This window comes from Thermobia domestica, chromosome 7, assembly GCF_964235325.1.
Source record: "Thermobia domestica chromosome 7, izTheDome1.hap1.1, whole genome shotgun sequence".
Classification (NCBI taxonomy): domain Eukaryota; kingdom Metazoa; phylum Arthropoda; class Insecta; order Zygentoma; family Lepismatidae; genus Thermobia; species Thermobia domestica.
In genome coordinates, this window is record NC_137460.1 from 275,487,356 (window position 1) to 275,514,292 (window position 26,937).

Consider the following 26,937-nt stretch of genomic DNA (forward strand, 5'->3'; position numbering starts at 1 on the left):
AAGTCCTCAAAACTTTCCCTTCTGTTCCTTCAGATATTTGTTAGAGATTTATGACCCCGTTACCTGAAAATCAACGTTGCTACTTAACTCTATTGTCCTTTTCTTTTATCTACCATTCATTGTTTTTTTCTTTTTTTTAATGCTGAATTTGGTTGTTTATGAAAGGTTACGGAAGTACGGCAACATTGAAGAGAATGACAGCGCATGTGCTGCTTAAGATCAGCCCTGGGTTGTGTGGGGGGAAATGTGTAGTGTTTGGGGCAAGAGATCTCCAATAGTTACAGTAGGTGCGTGAGTGATGGTAGTGACTGTTATCAAATGGCACCGAAAAATCAACGTCTTATTCCAAGAGATGCTTACACATACACACAAAAGCCACAACCAGTTATTGTTCTCAAATGAAAAAATTGTGTTAAAATATTAAATTGTTCGCACTAACTATCTTAAGTCGCGGCACAAGTCACAACCAAAAGTAGCATTTGAAGCAATAATAGCACGTGTATTAAATAAAATTAGTACCGCTGTACGCAACGGGAGATTGACAGTCAATGAAACCGCAATGGCATACAGAAATACCGGATTTGCTATTCCCGCTAAAACGATAAAGATAGATGGATACCTTCTGAAACACGAGAATAGCGGTATGTAAGAGTGAACCTCACTAGCGACAAAAGGTCTCACTTGAACGAAATATGAACTAAAGAAGTATACATCCGGGTTCCTTTTCACTTTCCTCCGGCTGCTACAAACAAACAAACAATTGCCTAAAGAGCGATCGTGGCTAAGGAAATAAGGTTCTGCAGAAGAAGATGACTTTAAATATAAAGTTGCTTTTGTGAACGTTCTTGTAAATCATTTCATTAAGACTGGCAACATAAAATATAAGGGAAGTATAAGAACAGTCTTTATATTCTTATTATATTTCAATTCACAATGGCTGGTGAGGCGTCTGTTAAGCTGGAATTGATGTGCAAAGAAGAAATTGCTTTTGATTTACCTCAGAAAGATCCACTCGAAGGGAAAGGGTGGACATACGAACTGATGACTGACAAGAAAGAGTTAATATTATCCACAACGGAAGGAGAGGAAACAATGGACAAGGATACAGCTATGTGTTCTTTGGATGTGAAACTAAACGTTGATAAGGTGAAATCAGAATTACCAGTAGAAGAAGATCCTGAATTTGAAAGGAATATAGAAACGCCTAGAAAAATAGTGGTTCAGGAGACTTGCGCGTCGTACTCTAATGACTTCCAACAATTAACAACAAAAAGTTTAAATTCACTTCGCCCAGAAAGGTAATGTTCAATTTTTCATATACTAATTGGCTCAGATTGATAATACGGTTACATGCGTTCGGAAAGTTTGTTGGCTAAAAGCAATACTTCACGAGAAATATTTAGATATGGGAGATATCTCGAACGTAAGTTAGTAACCTACAATTAGGAAATTGCAAGGCACAGATAGATAAGCTGTATACCAAATAAAAATAAGATCGATACGACTAATACAAATCTTATGCAGTGTAGATCTTGATAAACTAATTATTTCTTTATTATTGATCACACACTTCTCACTAATTGTTGCACATATATGGGTGTTCGACAATATTGTTTTATTTATATAGAGACTTATGTAAAATAAGAAATCGTGAGAATGGTATATATCCTAATATTTTGCAAATTTAAACGTGGAATGTATTATATTGGAACAAGAACTATGGACGTTTGTGTTTTTAGTTAGAATTTAGCTCAAATGTGTCTAGCCTCATTTTTCCGGAGGGCTTCGATAGACAGTAAAATACAAGAGAAAGAATATTTTAACCATCAATGGATGTTCATTAATTGTAGAGGTCCATACATCAAACCATTTCATAGCTGCACTCATTTCTTTCAATGAAGTCGACTTTTTACATTCCCAGGAATCATTTCTAGAGTATGGACCTAAATTTCTCAATGTATAATCACTTTAGTGTCTTAGTGAACGTACATGATGGGTGAATTATTGTACAAACAACGCTAACCAGCATGTGGTAGATGGCCGGTAAAAATAAGATTGCTATGCAGATTAGTTCATTACGCAGAATGTTGGTAAACGAGGACAGCGCAAAATTCTGTATTTAGGATAAACTTAGATGTCTTACGTGTTGAATGTGTTCTTTACGTTCCTAAGTATTTTATAGGTATCATCCTGAAATGCTTTCTTTGCTCGTATATTTGTGTTCTAAATTAACACAATATATTAGGGACGTAATTCCTTAGTTATATGAATCTTTTCCTTCCCAAACGTTTTTCTAGTTTTGTGTCATGATTTGCCACATTGAATTTTGATATTTCATTTCGCTTACAGTGGTAACTAGCTACTGTAACACCGGGTTACTTTGCACATTAGGCATTACTTCCCACAAAATATGAAAAGAGATTCAGTCATCTGTTAGTAAAACCCTGAACTGTAAACAGATTGGTGGTAGTTCATATTTTTCTCACTGGGTGTCTCTGTACAGTCATATAGTACTATGTTACTGTGGCGCCACATATTCTGTCTGTTTGTATGTGTGGAATGCGGTGAGCGGGTATTTGAATTTTGGTTTCATGGCGACGATCGTGGCAACTATTCTACAACCAACTTTACTGAATAAATAACCTAGTTCTTTTCATTTTTAGTAGTTTAAGAAATTTGGATTTGTGTTTTTTACAATTTAGAAATTTATAAGAACATCCCTAGGTGGCGACAACAAAGAAAGTTTGAATTCTATTTCAAGCGCTTTCCAATTCGATTTTTTTTTGTTTGCGCTGCTCTGAGCCTATCGTAGAAGTATGTCTTTGACATCTAGCTATTCCTAGTAGAAGAGGCAAGTAGCTCGCGAGTTTTTTTTTTTTTTATTTTAATGAATAAGGAAGTATTAATGTTTGTACTGACAAACAATGAAAAACAAGCTTTAAAATTGTTCCAAACTTCGTGATCAGAACTGCTCCTACTCTGCGGATGGTATAATTTGAGAACGTTTCATTTCTTTTAGCCGAGTGAAATAAATTGAGATCTTATTTGAATATATAAAGGAAAGTAAGAATATCTCAAGTACAAACCATGAAAAATGTCCCAACCATTCTATTTTTAACATCTTCCAAACTTTAACAGCTATTGCCAGTTATTTCGCTTCTAACTGCAGTGAATGTAATTTGAGATAACGTCTTTCTTATTAGGTGAGTTAAATAAATTTTGTTACTCTGCTTTTAGATTTTAGATGGAGTGAGAATGGCCATAGATACAAGTCCCTCAGGATTTTGTGTTTTTTTTTTATTAAGGAACAGTTTTGGAATAGAAGATTAAGAATAGATTTATCAATACAAAATAACTATGCAAAGTATCGATTTTGACAAAAAAAATCTTAATATGTTTTAAAAATGTGCCCGACGTCGGTTTCTTTTTTTTGGGTTCCCTTTAAAGGGGGGTGGTCATTATGACTACAAGTCGAATTCTAAGTAACGTTAGTTTGAATTTTTGTTGTGGGGCAGCAACATTTTATCAGATAATGTTGTCGTTGTACTGTTGAAAAGGGTATTTTATAAACAACTTTTCGTTCTTCTACATAGAGATGTAGAACTTCTCTATAGATCATCATTATTATTTAAATTCATTTCAGAACGATGTTAAAGCAAATTTCATTGTGGGTTACTGAGTTATACTCATAAAATACCAGGGAAGCGTTATTTATTTATTTATAAATTAGCCTTTTTAGAGTCCAGATTAAGAATATCATTAATACGATATTATTAAGTACATCCCGCCTTTCGAACAAAATTTCTTAGTATGATAGAAAACTACATCGTATAAGCTGCATTTCATTCTTGAATGTAGGTTTACATTAGTAAAGCACGATGATGGTTGAGTCCAAGTTTTTATGAGACAAAGATTTAAACTGCTTTAAGAAAAATTATTTTCCACTTTTATTATATTTCTTACACGGGGGAATATATTCTATGATCCAATCGAAAGTGCAGGAACGTGAGAGTAAAACTAACCAAGACAGACGAAAAGGTTATGGAGCTAATGGTTTATAGTTTACTTGTGTATCAGTTTTCTGATATATTTTGTGTTTCCACTTATTTTTCCCTTTCTTTAATTTGCACTTTTCTCAGTTTTTAAGATTTTTTCACACCATTTTAGACTAAATTCCACCAAGATATGAGTTTTCTATCATTTTGTCAGTACTTGTGTGTATTGATAGCTTTTCCCATAGTTCATACTGCCTTTCTGGACAGGTCTATATTTTTGCTCTTAAAGCCGTAAACACTGAGCTATTCCATATAAAATCAGGAAGTTCACGAGTGAAGCCTTAAAAATTAAAGTTAGAGTTTATGATTCAAATGAAATTGACGTTTGTTTGTTTTGCACTTGCTGATGGCTCAAAGCTCATAGGATACAGGCTTGGGTGTCGTTTCTAAGCTTGTGCATCACCCTTTACAAGAATTTCCATTGACAAACCTGGATTTCTTTAATTTGTACTATTGTTTTCTTTTGAGATTTTAGCCTGCATTCTCCGTTTTTTGTTGACTACTTACAGCTTTATCTCGGGCACTTGCGTAATCCTTTTTCATCCTTGTAAGTGTCTATTTCCTTTGTTTTTTTTTTCTGGTTAGTTATAACTCAGTAGTTTACGAAAATGCATTTTAAATTTTGCATCGTCCCTGAATTTTAAACTCAATCTTTTTCTCCTTCGTTTCCTTCTGCTTTTTAACCTTTAAGAAGAAATATTTGTATGTCAGACACATATGTTTTTTCTTTGTATTACATTGGCAACACTGATTCACTCAATGTATCGGTTCTCTCAGTACCTTCCAATTATTTAGTTGTATGTGTTTCGCAGTAGTCCATTGTTGGCGTAATGTCTGAGTGAACATTTATCGATGATTTTAGAAAGAGGCACACATTTCCATTATTGTTTATACTTTTGCGTGATTATTTGACCCATATTTCCTGAAGAGAGTTTTGCTTTCAAAAATTTTTGTGGTTTACTTTTATTTACCATGAAATAGAAGCTATTAAGCTCTTGAAACATACTATTTTGTTTGTATGAGATTTTATGTATTTGCAAAATATAGACCTAGTACCTCGAGAAAGAAATTTAAGAATGAAACCGTAAGTACAGCAGATCCTTATTTCACGGTAAAAATTCCAAAAATGTTGAAAGTACAGAAGTAATTTATATTATTGTCTTCAATAGATTCTGACTGAGACGCGTAATTTTTTCCTCAAAGTCAAGAATTACCTAGTGACAGTGAGGGCGATACCAATTCTGATACAGTGCCAGGTGTCAGCTCAAGTAATAACAGAACTGTCAATGTGAGCAGCCCTAGTGAAGTTTCATATGATAACGAAGGCCTTAGATACAGAGGTAAGAACAGGTTTGTTTGGAATTGAAATGAACCTCTAAGAAACCGAAGAGTTCTCATCAAAACATAGTCAGAGGGATTCCTGGTATAGTCACCCATGTAAGAAATCTGGGGAAAAAATCCTGTCTAACTTATGTAATGATGATATAATTCAGGAGATTTCAATATGAAGTTGGAAGAAAATCGAAACAAATTTGAAGTAAATTAGAGCAAAGTCAAACTCCAGATCTACTGACCTATCTGAAAGTAAAACCCCTATTGCTCTCCTAATATTGTGTTCTATTTGTAAATCAGGCAACGAAGACATGTATTAACCATTTTCAAGACACTTTCGGACGACCTCTATTTATAGCTACCATGTTCGTTAAACGTTTCCAAGCTCTTGGACTAATAGAACATTTGAACAGGGCAGCTACATGTGGACAAATAGCATATTTGCAGGGTAGTAATATGTAGAATTATACTAACTTAAAATTTTCAGTTTTTAAATTTATGTACTATTTTTATTTAGATATTGAAATATTTTCCGAATTTATATTCCAATAAAACCGAATTAATATATGTAATTCTTATTTATCATATTTTGCTCGAAGTACAACATATAAAGTTTCATTATTCTACATTACACATACGTTTTTAAAAAAAGATATTACTTTATACATGTCCGTGTCCCAGAGACACGCATTTCCTGTAAGCGAACAAAAATAACGTTCCCTATTAAGGGTTAAGATATTTTCTGACTTTAAAAATTACTCTAATAGCATACATTTTACAAAAATGGAGATCCTAAAAGAGCTGGGAGTGAATCAAAAAACTACTCTCTCTTCTTTGTCTTCAGTTAAATATAATGTTACTATTTGGATGAATCCTTCGCGATTAATTCCAATCAGTATTTTCCTAAAATCGATAAGATAAAGGGCAAGTAAAATGGAATTAAAACAAGAAGAAACAGCTGGCAATCAACAAGGATATAATCTTAAAGTTTGTTCATGGCTTTCTTTTCATTCTTCCGAATACCTCTTTTCCATTTTGTCTATTGCAAAACAACATCTGGAATTACAAACATGTATTATAACGAACATTAACAAAACGGAAGTGATGTTCACCTGTTCCACGTTATTTCGAGAGAAGATAATTTTTTTATAACAAGTTTTCGTCTTCGTTTATAAAGAGTTATAATTTGTGCTGAAGGAATGTATGATTTTTTCTTGCTTTCCTTGTTTTTTTCTTCTCCCTATATTCTTTACTATATATTGAGCTAAGTTCTGAAAGTAATTTTCTATCTTACCATTTGATGTTATCCCATGTATCTCCATTAGCTTTTTCTAATATCAATATTGTTCTCGTTTCTACCAGGGTCATAATGAGAAGCTGTGAGGGGCGTAGACGTAAAATCATAAATAAGGCGCACTGACTGTAACATAGGGACGTTATTTCATATGCGTATTTTTTATTAAACAGGCTTATCAACAGTTGTATATTCAGTATTATTACAAACTATCCTCGCAGACCGTTTAAACGGTCAAAATTGTAAATAAGTAAAACGCAGCGAAATGATAACTATTTCATAATAAGTTACTAGGTTTAGAAACACCTGCTCGACACACAGGTACCGTAGTGAGTCATCAAAATTGCCAGAAGGCCATTTTATAACATTTTATAACTTTCTCGTTTGTATAAAAAAGTTTAATCGAATATTTCTGATTCAGGCCTACACATCCGGGATAACAATGCTACCAACTTGAAATGTACAAAATATTGTTAGAGGACCAAATATTTAAACATGTACAAATTTTGCCCTGAAATCCAAATTGAAAAATTGAATATAATACAACTCAAAGATATGGTAGTCACATAGATTGATTATTTGATCTCTGTGGATTCAAACTTCAGAAAAACAATCATATGACATTTCACTATATTTGACCCAAAAGCCGTTGCTTGTAGGCAGCGCAAACCGTTGACCGCTAGGTTAGTCCGACGGTGATTTCTTCCGTCGTTTTGTCTACCATGCAGTAACATGTTTAATCACATTAGGTATTTAATCTTCTAGAATAAGAATTACAGGAACCCTGACCTGTAAACATTTTCATTGTCTCTTTGTTTAATTCCCTTTTCTTTTTTTTTAGTTTTAATAGTCGGTATATTTTTTTTTCAATTTGTCATCTCTTGGTTTATTTTTACCGTGATATGCATTTTCTGTTGATGATTGCTTTTTGCTACATAATAGGAATTGTTCCAAATATTTCTCAAATGTTCACTTATTTCTCTTTAATCCAATTTTTTATCACTTTTCCATGTCAGCTAACCAGTAATATTTAAGGGGACTGGCGTTCTAAGAAATAGTAGCTCCTTCCTCCAGTTTAATTCTTTCAGTTTATGTCTGATAGCTGGACATCGTACATGGCAACACGCATGCCCCGAAATATGACATGCCAGTATATTTCTCCAATAGGAGCAAGAAAGAGTGAATATTTCGCCATCACTTAGAGACGCACTAGATAGATTTGATAAACTACATTCACTTTGAATTCTAAGGTATGAAAATTAATGCAAACAAAATGAATATAACAATATGCATCATGCTAAGACAGAAAGCATGGACAGGACAACGAAATTTTAACTTTTAAGAATAGAAAGTCTGCATTTCCCATCTTTTTGTTTTTGGTTTTTCTCTTTCCTTTAAGGAATATAACGCTTTTAGTTTCAATAGCGAACATAGCTTACCATGCTTAACTCCCTGAAAAGCAAACTGTAGTTCCAGGCTGCCATTCGAACGAAGATTAATTAGAACGAGTCTTAGACGCTGTCGAATTGGGTGCACAATCTAAGGCGTATGCTCAAATCAGCCATAAAACTCCACACTGCCATATAGTTGTCCCCGGTTCCATTTCAATTTTTAGTTTATTTACGGTTTTTAAATGTTTATGGGTTAACATCTGGCCTCAGAAAAAAAAACATTGTATTTCTACATCAAGGTCAGGCAAATTTAATCCACTATCTTCAGAAGTTACTGTTAAGTCTAAATATATGTAGGATCAATCGAGGATTTCCATTGAGAAAAGCTAAAATATCTAAGCTAGAAGCACTTTGAATGTAGTCTTCGCGCACAATGTTGCGTATATCATGGACCGAAAGAAAAGGAAATGAACAAGCACTAAGGGTTGCTAATGAAGGACAACAGATCATGAAAATAATAGGAAAATGAAGAAATACTATGCTTTGCCATCTTATTCGGCACTCCGATGTGATCACCATGCTGATAGCGGGAAATGCAATAGAAATACCAGGAAGAAGAATACCAAGGATACAATATATAGACAGTTACGAAGAAGAGACGTTATCAAGTTTTAAAACATATCTCTCACGGTAGAGAAGAATTTCAAAATTTCCATGTTGTCCACCTATCTATGGTTGGGGTGAACAGGATGGAATCGACGATTTAAAGATTGGTTTCCCTAATTTACTGTATTCACACTAGTTCTTTAAGGATAATTAGAACGTTGATTTCATAAATCTACGAAGTCAGTTGTACCTCTTGAAGGAGGTGTACTCACCAATAATCCATGCGGGAATGACATTTCTTAGCTTTGTTATGTAATGTTCGGGCAGCGTAAATAAAACTTCGAAAATAATATTCGCAACCTCTCGCATGAATACGTCGGAACGTTATTTTTTGAAATAAACCGCGTTCAAATATCGGCTGGTACAAGCTATATTTCTGCTTGCGTTTCTTGTAGATATCTTAAATTTTATTGGCCAGTGGTTAGTGTAGGCTAGTGTTGGCGAAATATCTTCACACTTCTATTTCTTTCTTTTAACTGCGTGGATTATTCCTGTGGCCATGAAATCCTGTTTCCTGTCGTTGTTAGAATTTTGTAAATATATTCGGGAAGTTCATATAGATTTTCGCTTTTTTCCCAAAAGTTCACACATCCTTCTCTCTCTCTGTCACTTGTTTATTGCGTTTATCCCAACTTTGCTACGGCAAATCACGATTTCTTTCGTACCTACATTGTGTCATAAACCGAAGCTGGGAAGAACGGTAGACAAAACATAGATACCGTAAAAATGGAAAAGTGAACAAATGATAAAATTAAGCTCAGGTGTTAACAAACTAAAATTATCATGTGCAAATCACAAAACCTGGTTAAACTTTACAGAAAATATGATAATAGCAAATATAATTCATACAAATTAAAGAACATCAAAAGGTTACAAATGATAAAGTAGCTTTTACGGTATATATTTTCCGCCGTTTTAACTTGTTTTATTTCCCCTTTTATCTTTTATTGTTTTCGGTATTATCGAAATATCTTGTTATTTTTTTCGGGTTTGTCACACAAAACTGAGATTAGAAACGATTGGTAGGATTAAACAGTGGAGTGCATTGTTCTAAAGTAAACTCATGTTATACTTTTACGAGAGCTCCAATTGTACGGATTGAGCTTCGAAAGCTAAATCACCGTTTGAATACGTGAGATCCAATTTTTTGTTTGTTTATCATCAGTGGTTGTACGATATTTTCATACGCCTCCGTGTAAAATATTTTTTTCTAATATTGTGCAGAAATCAGCAGTGAAGTGACTAGTACATATGTTTTAGCACCCTAACATTCGTTTGTAATCTCAGTTTTGTGACAAATTCTGGCTCCATATCATTGAAAAGGAAGGAGTAATTGTGCCTGCTTGAACGATCGCTTATTACTGTCTGCAGAAGACTCCAGCGGACCCTTGGGATAATCCGACGTGGAACGCCTGAGATCCTATTAACTGCAACGCCTCTGAAGGAGTTGACCGGTCGAAGATTATTCTGATTAAGTGAAATCTTAATTTATCAATTGTGCCACACAGTACAGTATTAAAAGAAAATAAAATAAGATAAAAGTGGAAATAAAAAAAGTTAACACGGCCGAAAATATATACAGTAAAAGCTACTTTTTCATTGTAACTTTTCGATGTTCTTTTAAATTGTGTAAATTACATTCAGTATTATCACATTTTCTGCACAGTTTAACCAGGTTTTATGATTTGCACCAGAAGATAATTTTAGTTTGTTAATATCTGAGGTTAATTTGATCATTTGCTCACTTTTCCCTTTTTACGGTATCTATGCTTTGTCTACCGTTCTCCCCAGCTTCGGTTTATGATACAACGTATGTACGGAAGAAATCGTGATTTGCCGTAGCAAAGCTGGGATAAACGCAACACACAAATGAGAGAGAGAAAGGATGTGTAAACTTTTGGAAAAACAGCGAAAATCATTATGAACGTTACGATTATATTTACAAGGTTCTAACAACGACATAAACCACGATTTTATTGCCACAGGAATAACCCACGGAGTTAAAAGAAAGAAATAGAAGTTAATGATATTTGACCAACACTAGCCTCCACTAAGCACTGGCCAATAAAATTTAAGATATCTACAAGAAAAGTAGAAAACAAATTATTATTTAAAAAATAATGTGTTTTCAGAGCAAAATATAGCTTGTACCAGCCGATACTTGAACGCGTGTTCATGCGAGAGCTTGTAAATATTATTTTCGAAGATTTATTTACGCTGTCAAAACATTACATAACAAAACTAAGAAAAGTCATTCCCGCCATGCTTTCTCTGTCTCAGCATGATGCATATTATTATATTAATTTTGTTTGTATTAATTTTTCTCTCTTAGAATTCAACGTGAATGTAGTTTATCAAATCTATCTAGTGCGTCTATAAGTGATGGCGAAATATTCATTCTTTCTTGCTCCTATTGGAGAAATATACTGGCATGTCATATTTCGGGGCATGCGTGTTGCCATGTACGATGTCCAGCTATCAGACATAAACTGAAAGGATTCAATTGAAGGAAGGAGCTACTAATTCTTAGAACGCCAGTCTCCTTAAATGTTAGTGGTTAGCTGACTAAGAGAAGTAATAAAAAATTGGATTAAAGAGAAATAAGTGAACGTTTAAGAAATATTTGGAACAATTCCTATTATGTAGCTAAACGCAATTATCAAAAGAAAATGCATATGATGGTAAAAAATAATTATAAAAGGACAAATTGGAATAATATATACCGAACTTAAAATTAGGAAAGGGAAAAGAGATTTAAACAAAGAAACGATGGAAATGTTTATAGTTCATGGTTCCTATAATTCTTATACTAGAAGATTAAATACCGAATATAATTAAACATGTCACTGCATGGTAGACCAAACGCCGGAAGAAATCAGCGTCGGACTAACTTAGCGGCCAACGGTTTGCGCTTCCTACAAGCAACGGCTTTTAAGCCAAATATATGAAATGCCATATGATCGTTTTTCTGAAGTTTGAACCCACAGAGATCAAATAATCTATCTGTGTGACTACTCTATCTTTGAATTTTTATTATATTCAACCTTTCAATTTGGATTTCAGGGCAAAATTTGTACATGTTTAAATATTTGGTCCTCTAGCTATATTTTGTACATTTCAAGTTGGTAGCATTGTTATCCCAGATGTGTAGGCCTGAATCAGAAATATTCGATTAAACTTTTCTTTACAAACGTAAAAGTTATAAAATGGCCTTCTGGCAATTTTGATAACTCACTACGCTATCTGTGATTCGAGCAGGTGTGTGTCCAAACCTAGTAACTTAATATGGAATAGCTATCATTTCGCTGCGTTTAGTTATGGAGAAAGAAGTTAAGATGAATACTGTGTAGAAGTTGTGCCGTATACTGTATGAATACTGTATAGAAGCTGTACCGTATAAGAGATGTAAAGAGTATTTACCAACCATATCTTTTAAGATTTGTGTGTTTTTAAGATTGCTGAAGGCAATGGTTTCATGGTATATTCAAGGTGAAAACATAATAGTGTCTGGAGAAAAGTAAGATCATTATGTCGTTTCATTACGTTTCTGTTTTTAAGTTTGTTAACGTTGAGATCTGCGCTTAAATACAATTACTATTAATGCGAATACATTTTACTAATCCTCTGGACTTTCCTGATTGGGTATATACTATTCATTTCACTCCGTTTGCTTGTTTGGAAATAGTTCCGCAGGTGTGAATTCTTTTTGCTAATGATTACACTAGGAAAGTAGAACCCGAATCATGTTCTGGCATGTGATGGTATTATTGCCACCTCGCATACAGTTTTGATATTTCGTGACTTTTCACGTCACACTCTGTTAAAATAAAAATTAATGGTTTAACAAATTGTTCATTACCATAAACAAGTAATAAAAATATCATTTAAATTACTTTGACGATTCTCATAGTACTTAGATACAAAACTCAAAATATGTATGTTGCATCCGTTAGTGCGCTCTGGTTCTGAAACTGAGTTGTTGACCACGCGGAATTTACGTGGCATTTCACACCAGGTGTTGACAATAAGGTAACTCTGGTTAACAAAAAGAATGTCCTTGTAATCCACAAGGAGCGTAGCAGATTGGGTGTCGCTTAAGCGGGAATTTGTACGGGTAGTAGGGAGTTGGAGAGGGGTAGGTTCCGAAGAAACCAGCAGGAGGCATGCGTTTTGCTGTGATCAAATAATAACAAACCATAGAATGTATTCGTTCGATTGTATCGTTATAATTAAATTTAACGTATTTTTCGTCACATTAGGCCAGTTCGAATACTAAGATAAGTCACCACTATCAGGCACCTTTAATTTATACGTATATTTGCAATAACTAGTGATTGCATAACTTTCAAATTAGACACATCACATTCACCACAACTACTTTTTATTATGTAATCTCCATTAATAAATACCAGTTGCCATAGCAAACCGAAACAAAAATTCTATTTTATTACTGTAACCACAAATAGAGATTATCTATCTAAAATCAACATATATTCTATATGTTTTTTCTTCTTCTTCTTAACAACAGAATCTGCACTTTTAAGTAGTACCTTTCCCCAAGATAGCTACAAGAAAAATGGAAGTAATTCACAAATATATAATATCGTTGCATGATCTGAATTGGCATGTCATGAAATCAAAGAATACAGAAGAGAAAAGTTTCAGCCCGTGCGTTTTCAGTGATGTCCTTAACAAAATCATTCAAAGTGTGACTAACCGGATTTCGAAACACGAAAACATTTACCAAGACTTTGTGTGTTTCGATCCTAGGCGGATTTCTGATTTAAAAGACGTACTACCCTCAAATGCAATGACCAAATCTGTGGCATAGATAAAGGGAAAACTATCGAAGAACTAAAATTTTATGTAGATATTTAGTCCAAGACATCACAAGGAGATGTTGTGAGTGAATATGATATTGAATATATAAGTAGTGATTATGAAGAGGAAGCATGTTAAAGCGATATTGAACCAGGGATGTAGGAAATCAGAGTAAACTTGCAAGTCCTGCCTTACTTGTGCGTTCAAAATTATATATGAATATCACATGTGTGCCTTATGTTATACATACCTCTTTAAAATGTACAAGTTCCTCCTTACTATCCCTCTTACACATGTAGAGAGGAAGTTGTAAATAAGCTTTTCTTGAAACTCAATATTATAAAATAAGGATTAAGAGCGAACCTCGGAAAGACAACCTTCAATCGTTTATGTTAATGCAGTATGAAAGGGATATACTAAATAAAGTGAATAAAGATGTCTTAAGTAATAAATGATGTCATGATAATGCAGAATTGAAAAATCTCTGATATAAGGTAAGGATGTCCTTCCTTCTTGTCATGTAAACAGATCAAAGTAATAAAAGTTAAATGCTATATATGTATATGATGCACTGCCACTATATATATATATATATATATATATATATATATATATATATATATATATATAGTGACAGTGCATCAATAGTAATTAAACTGTCTGAAACCAAAGTGAACTATCATAACTCCATTTTCGAGCTGTCAACAAGTATGTGTAAAACTGGAAACACGGGATGTCAAATACCACAAAAAAGGTACATTGCCACATTTTTACATCACCTTTTCATGTGAGTTTATCTACCACTGTTTCCAAAAGTGATAATTTATCACAAATTATGAAAAACTACAAAGTTTAACCTGGTTGCTGATAGTTTGAAAATGCATTTAGTTCACTGTTTTCACTGTGTTCACTGTTTCAGACAGCTCAATTGAGGTCCCCATCATAAAAGGGAACCAAGTTATACATGACGTTTCCAATAAGTTTTATTTATAATCGGAAAACCACTCTCCGGATCACAATATGCAAACTTTAAAAACCTCATCGCACTCCACTCGAGGGTATACCAATGAGTGAATTGTGTCGTGGTTATCCTCCCAGCTTATATACAGATGGTGATAAGAAAAATGAAAAATCCTGTTGTAGGCAACACGTCAGATGTATGGGTTGGCAGTGATGTGGCACGTGCAGCGCCGGATCGATGGTGGTGGTGTGTTAGGTCGGTCTCCATACTACGTCAGGCGCAGTGGAACAGCAGTGTCCAGTGGCTGCCTCAGACGGAGGTAGTGTAAAATGGGACACCTATCAGATTTTCAAAGAGGGCAAATTGTTGGTGCGCGGTTATTTAGAGTGAGTGTGACGGCAGTGGCCACTATGTTAGGTGTGCCCCGTGGGACAGTGTCGAAGGTGATGACGGCCTACACGACACACGGGAAAAACCACATCGGGGAAGCGGAATAAAATCATGATTGACAGGTCACGCCGGGTATTAAAGCGCATTGTCACCCAGAACCGTCGTGCCACTGCGGAGCAAGTGGCGGAGGAACTCAACCAGCACCCCCCACCGTGTTTCGACAATCACAATCCGCTGCGAAATACGTGACTTGAATTTAAAGGGTCGTGTTGCACGTGCCAAACCGCTCATCAGGGACCATTACGCTTTCACACGCCGCAAATGGTGCCGCGACCATGCAGCTTGGACCGTTGAGGACTGGAAACGTGTGATATGGTCAAATGAGTCATCCTTCACCCTACTCGCAACCACGGGCCGTGTTTATGTGTGGAGAACACCCAAAGAAGCTTATGATCTGCAGTGTCTCCGCCCAACTGTGAAACATCTCGGCGGCTTGGTGATGTTGTGGGCCTATGGTCAAACTTAGCGGACGAATAACTGCCAACGATTATGTCGCAATGTTGGAGACCACTTGCATCCTATGGTCCGGATGTTGTTCCCGGACAATGACGCCGTCTTCCAGGTTGATAATACACCCATTCACACAACTGGAGTTGTTGCAGAGTGGTTTGAGGAACATCGGGATGACGTTCAACACCTTCCCTGGCCCGCCCAATCACCAGATTTCAACATAATCGAACATCTGTGGTCCGTCTTGGAAACAAGATTCCGGCGACGATTTCTACCTCCATCCTCTCTCACAGAACTGGCCGATGCCCTGCACGAGGAGTGGTGTAAAATTCCACTTGCTACCATTCACGACCTCTATGCCTCCATCCCACGTCGCATCAAGGCTGTACTGAAGGCGAAAGGTGGCCCGACACCATACTAATCTGGTAAGTTGCAATTTCGTTCTTGTGTTTCCATTTTTCTGATCACCATCTGTATTTCACTATGGAGTCAATTTCCTAGGCATAAATTTATCTACTTCAAAAGTCACTTCCCTTGCCCTCCAAGGTCTTCACCTTATGTTTGATGTAGATGTATTATTGAGTGTAAAGGAATAACATTATGTGGTTTTGAAACTTACAATTTTGGGCGTTTAAACGGTGTGCGAGGATAGTTTGTAATAATACTCCACATACAACTGTTTATCAGCAAGTTAAATAAAAAATACGCATATGTTATAACGTCCATATTTTACATTCAGTGCGCCTTGTTAATGATTTTAAGTCTACACCCCTCACAGCTTCTCAATATGACCCTGGTAGAAATAAGAACACTATTGATATTAGAAAAATCCAGAGGCCAGACTAATCCAGAGGCATGGGATAACATCAAGTGGTAAAATAGAAAATTAATTTGAGAACTTAGCTCAATATATAGTAAAGAATATCGCGAGAAGAAAGAACAACGAAAACAAGAGAAAAATCATACGTTACTTTAGCACAAATTATAAATATTTACAAACGAAGCCGAAAACTTGTTATAAACAAAATTAATTTCTCTCGAAATAACCTGAAACAGGCGAACATCACTTCCGTTTTGTTAATGTTCGTTGTAATACATGTTTGTAATTCCAGATATTGTTTGGCAATAGACAAAATAGAAAAGGTAAACAAACCATAACAAAATGATACTCGGAAGAATGAAAAGAAAGCCAAGAACAAACTTTTAGATGATATCGCTGTTGATTGCCAGCAGTTTCTTCTTGTTTCAATTCCATTTTACTCGCGCTTTATCCTATCGATTTTATGACAATACTGATGAGAATTAATCGGGAAGGATTCACCCAAATAGTAACATCATATTTAACTGAATACAAAGAAGAGAAAGTACCTTTTTGATTCACTCCCTGCTCTTTTAGGATTTCTATTTTTGTAAGGTATATGCTATTAGAGTAATTTTTAAATTCAGAAAATATTTTAAAAAGCAGAACGAAACGAAGGAGAAAAGGATTAAGTTTAAACTTCAGAGACGATGCAATATTTAAAATGCATAATCGTAACCTACTGAGTTACAACCAACGAGAAAAGAGAGGCAACGAAAATAGACAATTACAAGGAAGAAAAAGGCATGAGACAAGTGTCCTAGATAAGACTGTAAGTAGTCTACAAAAAACGGAGAATGCAGGCTATAATCTTAAAAGAAAACAATAGTACAAATTAAAGAAATCTATGTTTGATAATGGAAATTGTTGTGAAGTGTAATTCATAAGCTTGGAAACGACACCCAAGCTTGTATTCTCTAAGCTTTGAGTCATCAGCCAGTTCTACTCAAACGTCAATTTCACTTGAAATGAAAATCTAACTTTAATTTTTAAGGCTTCTCTCGTGGACTTCTTGATTTTGTATGGAATAACTCCGCGTTTACAGCTTCAAATGCAAAAAAAAAAAAAAAAAAAAAAAAAAAAAAAAAAAAAAAAAAAAAAGGACCTGTCCAAAAAGGCAGTATGAAGTATTTGAGAATCTATCAACACACACAAGTACTGGCAAAATGATAGAAAACTCATATTTTGTTGGAATTCAATCGAACATAGTGTCTTAAAAATTGAGAAAAGTGCAAATTAAAGAAAGGGAAAAATACGTGGGAACACAAAATATATCAGAAAACTGATACACAAGTAAACCATAAACCATTAGTTCCATAACCTTTTCGTCTGTCTTGGTTCGTTGTACTCTCACGTTCCTGCACTTTCGATCGGATCATAGAATATATTCCCCCGTGTAAGAAATATAATAAAAGTGGAATATAATTTTTCTTAAAGCAGTTTAAATCTTTGTCTCATAAAAACTTGGATTCACCCATCATCGTGCTCTACTAATGTAAACCTACATTCAAGAATGAAATGCAGCTTAGACGGTGCAGTTTTCTATCCTACTAAGAAATTTTGTTCGAAAATCGGGATGTACTTAATAAATTCGTATTTAAGATAATATTCTTAATGTTGACTTTACAGGGCTAATTTATAAATAAATAAATAACACTTGGCTGGCATTATATGCGTACATCTCAGTAACCCACAAAGAAATTTGACTTAACATCGCTCTGAAATAAACTTAATTAATAATGATGATCTACAGGAGTTCTATATAGAAGAACGAAAAGTCGCTTATAAAATACCCTTTCTAAAAGTACAACGAGAACATTATCTGATAAAATGATGCTGCCCCATAACAGAAACTGAAACTAACGTTACTTAGAAATCGATTTGTAGTCATAATAACCACCCCCCTTTAAAGGGAACCCAAAAGGAAGAAACCGTCGGGCACATTTTTTTAAATATATTAAGATTCTATTTTGTCAAAAAAGATACTTTGCATAGTTATTTTGTATTGATAAATCTATTCTTAATCTTCTATCCTAAAGCTGTTCTTAAATAAAAAATACAAAAATTCTGCAGGACTTGTATCTATGGCCATTCTCACTTATGTCTAAAATCTAAAAGCAGAGTAACAAAATTTATTTCACTCACCTAATAAAAAAGACGTGATCTCAAATTACATTCTCTCCAGCTAGAATCAAAGTAACTGGTAATAGCTCTTAAAGTTCCAAACATGTTTCAAATAGAATGGTTGGGAAATTTTCATGGTTTGTACCCGGGATATTCTTTCATTCTTTTATATTCTCAAATATGATCTCAATTCATTTCACTTGCCTAAAAGAAATGAAACGGTCTCAAATTATACCATCCGCAGAGTAGGAGATGTTCTGATCACGAAGTTTGAAACAAGTTTAATACTACGACCAAAATTTCTTTCATTGTTTGTCAGCACGGTCATTAATACTTCCTTCTTCATAAAAAAAAATACTTACGAGTTACTTGCCTCTTCTACCAGGAATAGCAGGATGTCAAATATGCATTCTCTTACGATAGGCTCAGAGCAGCGTAAACAAATATTCGAATTCGAAAGGGCTTAAAATAGAACGAATTGAAACTTTCTTTGTAGTTTCAAGCTAGGGATATTCTTACAAATTTCTAAATTGTATAAAGCACAAACTCGTTATTTGTTAAACTTAACTACTAAAAATGAAAAGAAATAAGTTATTTATTCCGTAGTGTATGTTGTAGAATAGTTGCAAGTAAAGGGTACAAATCCGATACAAGTTAGGAAAATATTTCCAATCCTTATTGTTGAAATATTATCAAACTTGTGGTTGGTAATAACTGTTTTTCCGCTTCTCAACACAAAGGATATAAATTGAATTTGTCTTATCCGTAATAAGTGAGGGAAACACATTTGTTACTATGTGATACAATATAAAATATACAACTATGTCCGTAGATAACAAACTAAAATTATCCGTTTCTTCTATTCTTTACGTACTCTAAATTTTGGCCCCTCATTTACGCTCTCTAAGGAACTGACGTGGAAGTGTTTCACTTCAAATCACGTTATCGCTATTCGATGAGTGAAATAATTAGTTATTTTCTACAATCCATTAAAGGATAAGAATATATGGTAAGGTAATATGGTCAACCACTTGCACCTTCGTTACTTTCTGATTATTGCTAGTGCTCCTATGTTTGTGCTCTCAACATAGAGCTTATCATAACCTGCTCTAATGCTAATCGCAAAAATCGAAATATATAGCCTACTAGGTTTGGAATTTTGCTTTTACAGAATTTTTGCAAACAATGCCTTTCGTGTGTTATTAGCATCGTGAAACACTCTTCATTATTGTTTTTTACGCTAAAAGTAAAAAGGGCATGCGAAGATAAATACTACAATCTGAGTATCGAAAAATTGAAGAAATATGTTATGCATCACATTCTAAAATACAGGGAGCTGAACTGTTTGAAATAAATATTTAATATGTTTAGCGTGTTCATTTAAGTGGCATTTTATTGCGTTACGTTCATTCAAATGGGTATCATAAAGACGGGAACAGGATTAAAACTGTACGTCAAATATTATAATGTGAGTGGTCTCTCTTGTTAGAGAAAGGACAGTTGGCACACTAGCCTTTTTTACTTTTAAAAAAGTGTCGCCTGCAGCAGTGTTTTCGGAAATAAACATTCAAGAGAGAGAAGACGAACAATCTGCATACTATACTTCAGTGGAAAAAAATTGACATCAACCTAATCTGGTATTAGCTCGAGAAATGGCTGAATCGATTGATATTAAATTTTTCGTGTCAGCAGTTAGCCAGACATGTAACTCATTTAGAAAACTTTTTATTTTTTCTTACGTTACTCTCACTAGAATGAAGACCCTACGAGTAAAAGAACAGATTTAAATTTTATGCTAAAAATGGTGAGTGGATTATGCTTAGGAGGTTTCTTTACGCTATACCAGTGAGCAAGTGATCTACGACTTACGAGATGAAAACGGGCAAATTCCGCAGATTCCGCCTTACTATGCATTTATGAATAACAGACAATGTTTTCTATATGGTACTAGTTTATATCTGTGGTTATTTTATATTGAAGCACTTCGCAAAGTGTAATCTGAGCTGTGAATAAAACAAGGATTGGTTGCTAATGGTCGTAATATCAAAATTCTTAGTGTTTCGTGTTTTAAGTGCATGTTTCTTATTTTCGTCACAAACTGATACATTTATATTTCTGTACTTTGAAATAGTTGCTTTTAACTCATATCAATATGGAGGCTAGTGTTTTAGAACAATTTGAAGCAATGCTGACAGAGGAATTATAGAAACAATTAGAAACCATTGCTCAGAAAATGGAATTGAATATTGGACGTCTAGGACAAAAATAGATGAATCTGTAAGTGATTCAATTGTGAAGAGAACCGCGGCTGCCAGAGGGTTAATGGTCTTTTGTTAAGTATCACTGAAGAAATTACTATATTGTGGAACATCCTGTATATAGGTTCAATTCACTGGAAGTTCACCATGGAAATCGGTATGTTGGTACATCACTGTACATAATGGATCACTTTTCGCTTGTTAACTATAAGGTTATTCAACCTATAAGACGATAAGCCACCTGTTGTTAAAGCCACCTGTTATATTTATAATCCCTCATTTAAGCCACCATTATACCACCATTAATAAAAATGTACATATTATTCATTTAAATTTGCAGTTTATAAGTCCTTTTCTTTCATTCACTTATTTATTTATTTATCTATTTATTTTTTCAACTGTAGGTTTCTTAACATGAGTGGATGTTTCAATTGATTTTCCAATCTTTTTCACTGAACATATAATATATTTGAAATCATAGTAAACACCTGAAACTAAATGAATATACTGGTAGACATTAACACAAAAATACTTAATTACTAAACCATAATAGAAAATGTGTATATTTCGGAAGTGTTGCCTAACAACGGTGCAAACGCTAAAGGCGAAATTCCTAATATGTGTATTTAGTGTAGTGTAATGTGTGTATATGCACCTTTTTTTTTTTTTTTTTTTTACAACAAACTTGTTCAATACTCAAACCTTTTTATTCAAAAATATTTTGTAATATTCAACTACTAAATATAAACACATAATGTAGCATTAAAATTATAATATAAATTAATGTATATATTCATACACAAAAAACATTAATAAAACAAGACAATTTTCAAAACAAGCATTTCGCAAAATAGTTATAACATTACTTGTATATTGATTATTTAAAATACTGTATCACAACTTACTAAATAACAAAAATTCTAAAGGAATGCAAAAACATTTAAAGTCTCAAGTTTCAATAATCATATTACTCATACGGCAAAACGAAAGACTCATTAAAATGTTTCAAATAAATTTAGAATAGCAGGTCAACTCACAAAACAATCCCTCTTGTCTTGCTGTTATTTAAATACATATATATGAAAACTTACATTTTTTTTTAATTATCAGTAGTACTCGCAAACAAACTTCTATTTTTACCAAATCATCAACTATAACAGGTACATAGGCATCAATACTAATGCACGGATCTTTACAACATTAGCGAGCACGCGATTTTTAGCTGATAGAATCATTACTTAATCTTATTTTCAACAAACATCTTATTGGCTACGGCAAAGTAAAACTCTACTAGCACATACACAGCAAACGGTTCCTACTCATCTATCATTCACAAGCTAGGCATTCGGGAAGCAAGAAGGAGTAACTATCTACGGAGTGATCCGCCCTATAATGGCCATTGGCATCACGTTAAAATACGCATTCATTATAACTGTAAATTCATGTAAGGATGCCACTCTAAATCAGCCTTTTGGCATCTTGAAAATAGCCCTAAATCATTTATAATGCTCAATTGCCATTTAGTTGAACTCAAACGTGGACAGCTCTAAAACACTTTATATGCAATCATTTTGTTCGCTTGACAAACGTTATCAATTTTCACGTGCTTAGTTGGGTCATGCATTACTCCCTCAACATACCATGAACAACGGGACCTACCAATCACTAGATTCCTCAACGAATCAAAAAAAAAAAAATTCTTATGTCGTTTTTTTTAATATCAGAATTCTCCAATTCAATTTAAAATCCGCTACATAGTATTACTGTTGCGTGAATCATTCGAACCGTAATCAGTGAGAGATTTATGGGGTTTGTAATTTTCAGGCTGAAGGCCACCCAAAATTGCATGATTTCTTCTTTTTTTTTTTAAAAAAAAGGGAAAATAATTATACTCAAACAGTGACTTTAGACGGTTCTTATTGTTTCAATCACTTCTCGGAACAGTTTCTGCGTGAGTCACTTGCTGGAAGTGTTCGTGCCTTTTGAGTGATGTCCTTTTTGAAAGATTGGTGGTAGTTCATATTTTTCTCACTATATGTATCTGTACAGTCATATGGTAGTTTGTTACTGTGACGTCACATGTTCTTTCTGTTTGTATGTGTGGAATGCGGTGAGCGGGTAATTAAATTTTCGTATCATAGTGACAATCGAGTTAGCAAGTGCGAATGAGAAACCATAACATGAATTTAATACAAAGAATCTGAACTTGTTGTTTTTAAATAAGTTTGAATTAGATTCGGATATTAACTCATCGCTTTGCAGCAGCAGTAATTGTGTGGTTTCATTGAGTTAGAGAAATCCTAATATGGTTGTGGTCGAAGGCTGAAGATATTTCCGACGTATGGTAAAAGTTGGCGTTTATTGGTTAGTCTTGTTTGTAATAATAACAAGTGTCCTCGCTTTAGTAAATCGACGTCTGTGCGGAAAGGAACATTTTTCAGTAATGTGAAATTGAGTATTGCGCATGTGTTCTTGCTATCTTATTTTTTCGTGAATCATCACTTGTGAGTTCATTATTCATGAATGTTCTGGTATGTCGAAACGGTGAGTGCTTTCGTTATTAATTGATATTAATTTTATTCTTGATTTGCTTTGAATTTGAGTTTTTAGCAAAGTATTTGTTTGGCTGCTGGTGGTTCCATTATCTTGGTGAGATGTAATTTATTTTTCCTCGTCATGCTGCACTAACTTATAATTAGCGATGATTCTATTTTCTAAATTTTTCGTTCTTACGTCAGCTTTATAGTACTGGTTTGAATAAATATTGTTTTTGGATATTTTTACGATACTTGAGTGGGGGGTTTAAGGAGCGGTAATCCTCATTTAGATATCAATATTGATAGTCATCGCTTCACCTGGATTGATTAGGTATAGTGTTTAGTAACATTTGGGCCCTTGTACTTATAGCAACATTCTTTACATTGTACATTACTTTGACTCGGAAAGTGACTGTAACCGATTCATCTGATCTGGTTCCGGGAGCAATTGAGGAATGATTCCTAAACTGCTCTGGTAACCGGATCAGATGAATTGCTTGCAGTCACTGTTTGACCGAAAGTGAAGATTTGCCGAAAAATCTATTATTAGTGATTCCAACATGTATAAGCTACAAACCTCCTCACAAAAATCTAGTGATTTCTAAAATAAAAAAAAATGCTTTTTGAATGAAGGTCCTGTCAAACTAGTTTTCTGGATTCGCCGCTGTTCATAATTTTTTTTTAACAAGAAATTCATTCCGGCATCTACCTAAATAGGAAATTTACCTAACGTTAAAACACAGGAGGCTCCAGTGGTAATAATTTTCTATCTAAGCATTATTTTGGACCAGTTCAAAATAACCGCGAGTATAGGCTGAAACCCCTTCTCTCAGTTTTACGTTTTTTATGACTAATACGTTAGACATTTCAATTTCAACTACTGCATCAAAGTTCCACTATACATGGTAGTCTACGAAAGTAATGTAACCTTGACGGAAATTCTTATAGATGATATCTTTCAAATTTTATCAGCCTTTACAGTGACTGCTTTCAGTACCTCTACAAAAATAAACTTTGCCGGTAAGTAGAACTGAATTTAACCACCAACATTACAGCCAAAATACAGTTACATGTTCTATCTTACGGTGGAAGTTGAAACTTCCGGTTTACTGCTCATGGTTTTCCCGACAGAAAACTGTGAAACTCTTTTCGAATTTTGTGCAAAGTAACGGCCGATGTGCCAAGTAACCCCGTCTTATGGTACTTCAAAGCAGTTTTATGCAAGACATCATAGTTTTCAATAAAGAGTAGGTTATATATCATTATTTGGTTTAGCTTAACTGGGGAAAAGGAATTCCTATGATGATGTTATTAATTTATTTTTTCTCTCTCTCTCTGTCATCACGTTAGGAATATAAAACTCGATTCGTATACTAATTTATAATAGCAAGTTAATATACATTTATAACTAACATTATGGAGAAGAGCACTATAGATGTGAAAGACCCCAAAATATTATTAAGAGTAGAGATGAGAAAATGATCAAATTGGGCCACTATCAGTATCGAATCCATAGTCTTCTGGCACAGTAAATGTTGCTCCTTGGTATTTATTTTGCTTAATTTTTATAATAATAGTTATTATTATAATTACGATAAGGAATTGCAAATGTACCAGTAATGGACATTGAGATCGCAAGAATGTGTTTTTTTATTCTCATCAGTTTCTTATTTCAAAATTCTTTCTATATGCGTTTTTTTCCTAAAGCTAGTGCTATTTCGCCAGGCACCGGTAAAATACAAGTTTGTACATTATTATAATAAGAATTTTTACCTAATACTGCGCAAAAAAATCGTATTGTGTATCATTTGTTTAATATAGCATACAAAAGATATAACAGAAAAATATATATTAATAATCAGTACCTGTTGAGTAATCGAGGACAATACATAGTGATTCCAATAATGTGTAAAAATATTTATAACAATCTTTGAAAGATTCACCACTCGAAATCGAAAATGGAATTAATAATCACTACAGTTTGGAAATACGTCTCAAATAAATAAAAAGCTAAGAAATTGTCTGTGATTCATATCTAGTCCCATTCGTTTTGTAAGATCCTCGAAAGTTTTAGGTCATTTCACTTGTCTTTTAAATGGTGTGATTTCAAATTATAACTCCTATGTTGAAAAGCTGAACGCACATCATTAATAGATCCAAATTCAAAACATGTTACAAATAAAACGATTGAGCATATTTTTATAGCTCTTACCTACGATATTCTTATCCTTTCCTAGATTGTAGGAAATAATTATTTCACTCATCGGATAGCGATGGCGTGATCTGAAGTGAAACGCTTCTACGTCAGTTCCTCAGAGTGCTCTAATCAATGGAATAAATTTAGCTGTTAGAATAAACGTATCACGCAGCTACAGTTTCACTTTCAATCGATCAGGAAGGAGAAAATATCTGTTGACCTGCTTTACAAAATTTCATCTGAACTGTGAACAATTCTACAGAAAGACCAGATTGAGAAATGGATGATCATTTTTTTTATCTCAAAAAATAGAAAGAAAGGATAGTGGTTTCGATAATCTAGTTTGATCTACTAATCCTCCTAAACATGATTTTTTTTTTAAACTATTAACTTTCGGAAAAAATTAACCTGCACAATGATGCATGTTCGGCTGGTATTGTATATATTGCTGATTCTATCTACCTGCACAGTTGTGTAGGTCAGGCTGAAAGGGTAGAAATGGTTATTAGCAATCAGCAAAAAGACGTTACATCTTCAATAACTTACTTAGCGTGAGATGAAGGAAAGAAAGTTTACATGTTATATATATATAGTTAACACTTACAGTAGAAACCGATATGTCTACTATAGACGGGTCGCGTCGCTTGCGTCAGTAATATGCATGTGAACTGTAAAACTTTCGTGAAAGGTTGGTGTATCAAAAACGATAAGATAATATTATACAATACGATAAACTAAGAATGGGCTATAATAATAAAAGTTCGCATGGTTTAGTATAGTATGATATCCAGTTGAGAAGTTAAATGTATGAGATGTGGGACTTCGGTTATGGTTAATTACTGAGTGAATGAGTTCCGTATATTTTTGAATGTATACGAAACTTTAAAGTGAAGTTAATATTTTATTCTTAAGATTTTAATTTTTACTGCTAAAATTACACAAGGAAAATTACTATGAAAACTTCAAATGAAGGTCATGTTTGTTGCAATCAATTGACTCTTTCGGCCTTCATTCATAATTTCTCGAACGTATGCTCAGTGCGTTGTACTTTCTTGTAACCAGCGAAACAAACATCTGATCACGAGGGTGCTACCTCTGCAAAAGAATGTGCAGAAAACCAATGCTTAATCTCAACTTTTAAATTTCACACATACTACAGTAAATACAACCAGGACCAATGCTTATTGTCCCAGGTTCAGGATATGCTTATGCTTATTGTCCCAGGTTCAATATTTTTCCCTAGAAGTATGTAGATATACTTCCCCGTATAAGTAGATTGCTCCACATAAGTAAAGAAGCACATTCGGAAGGAATAAATGCGTAGTTTGAAAGAGAAATGACGAAAATACTTTGTTTCCTAGTAAACAATTTTTAAGTCGTATACTACAAGCCTTTTTGCTGTTTTTGACGTTGCTCTTGTTAAAACATCTAAAGAAGTCTATAAGTTTATTTGAGGTTTACAGCTTAATTTCACAATATCTTCTTGAAAACGTAGTTCTTCTATAATTCTTTTTATGCTAGCAAATTTGTGATCACTTGAGT

At 34.0% G+C, this 26,937-nt stretch overlaps 1 protein-coding gene across 1 annotated transcript in view; it reads left to right on the forward strand.

Annotated features, from left to right (window-relative positions):
• The first annotated feature begins 526 nt into the window (after positions 1-526).
• Positions 527-26,937, forward strand: part of LOC145690940 (uncharacterized) — a 49,979-nt gene continuing 23,568 nt past the window's right edge. Inside the window, exon 1 of the mRNA XM_081766399.1 lies at positions 527-1,298. Within this exon, the coding sequence (XP_081622525.1) occupies positions 934-1,298 (365 nt within the window). The 5' untranslated portion in view covers positions 527-933. The remainder of the gene's footprint in view (positions 1,299-26,937) is intronic.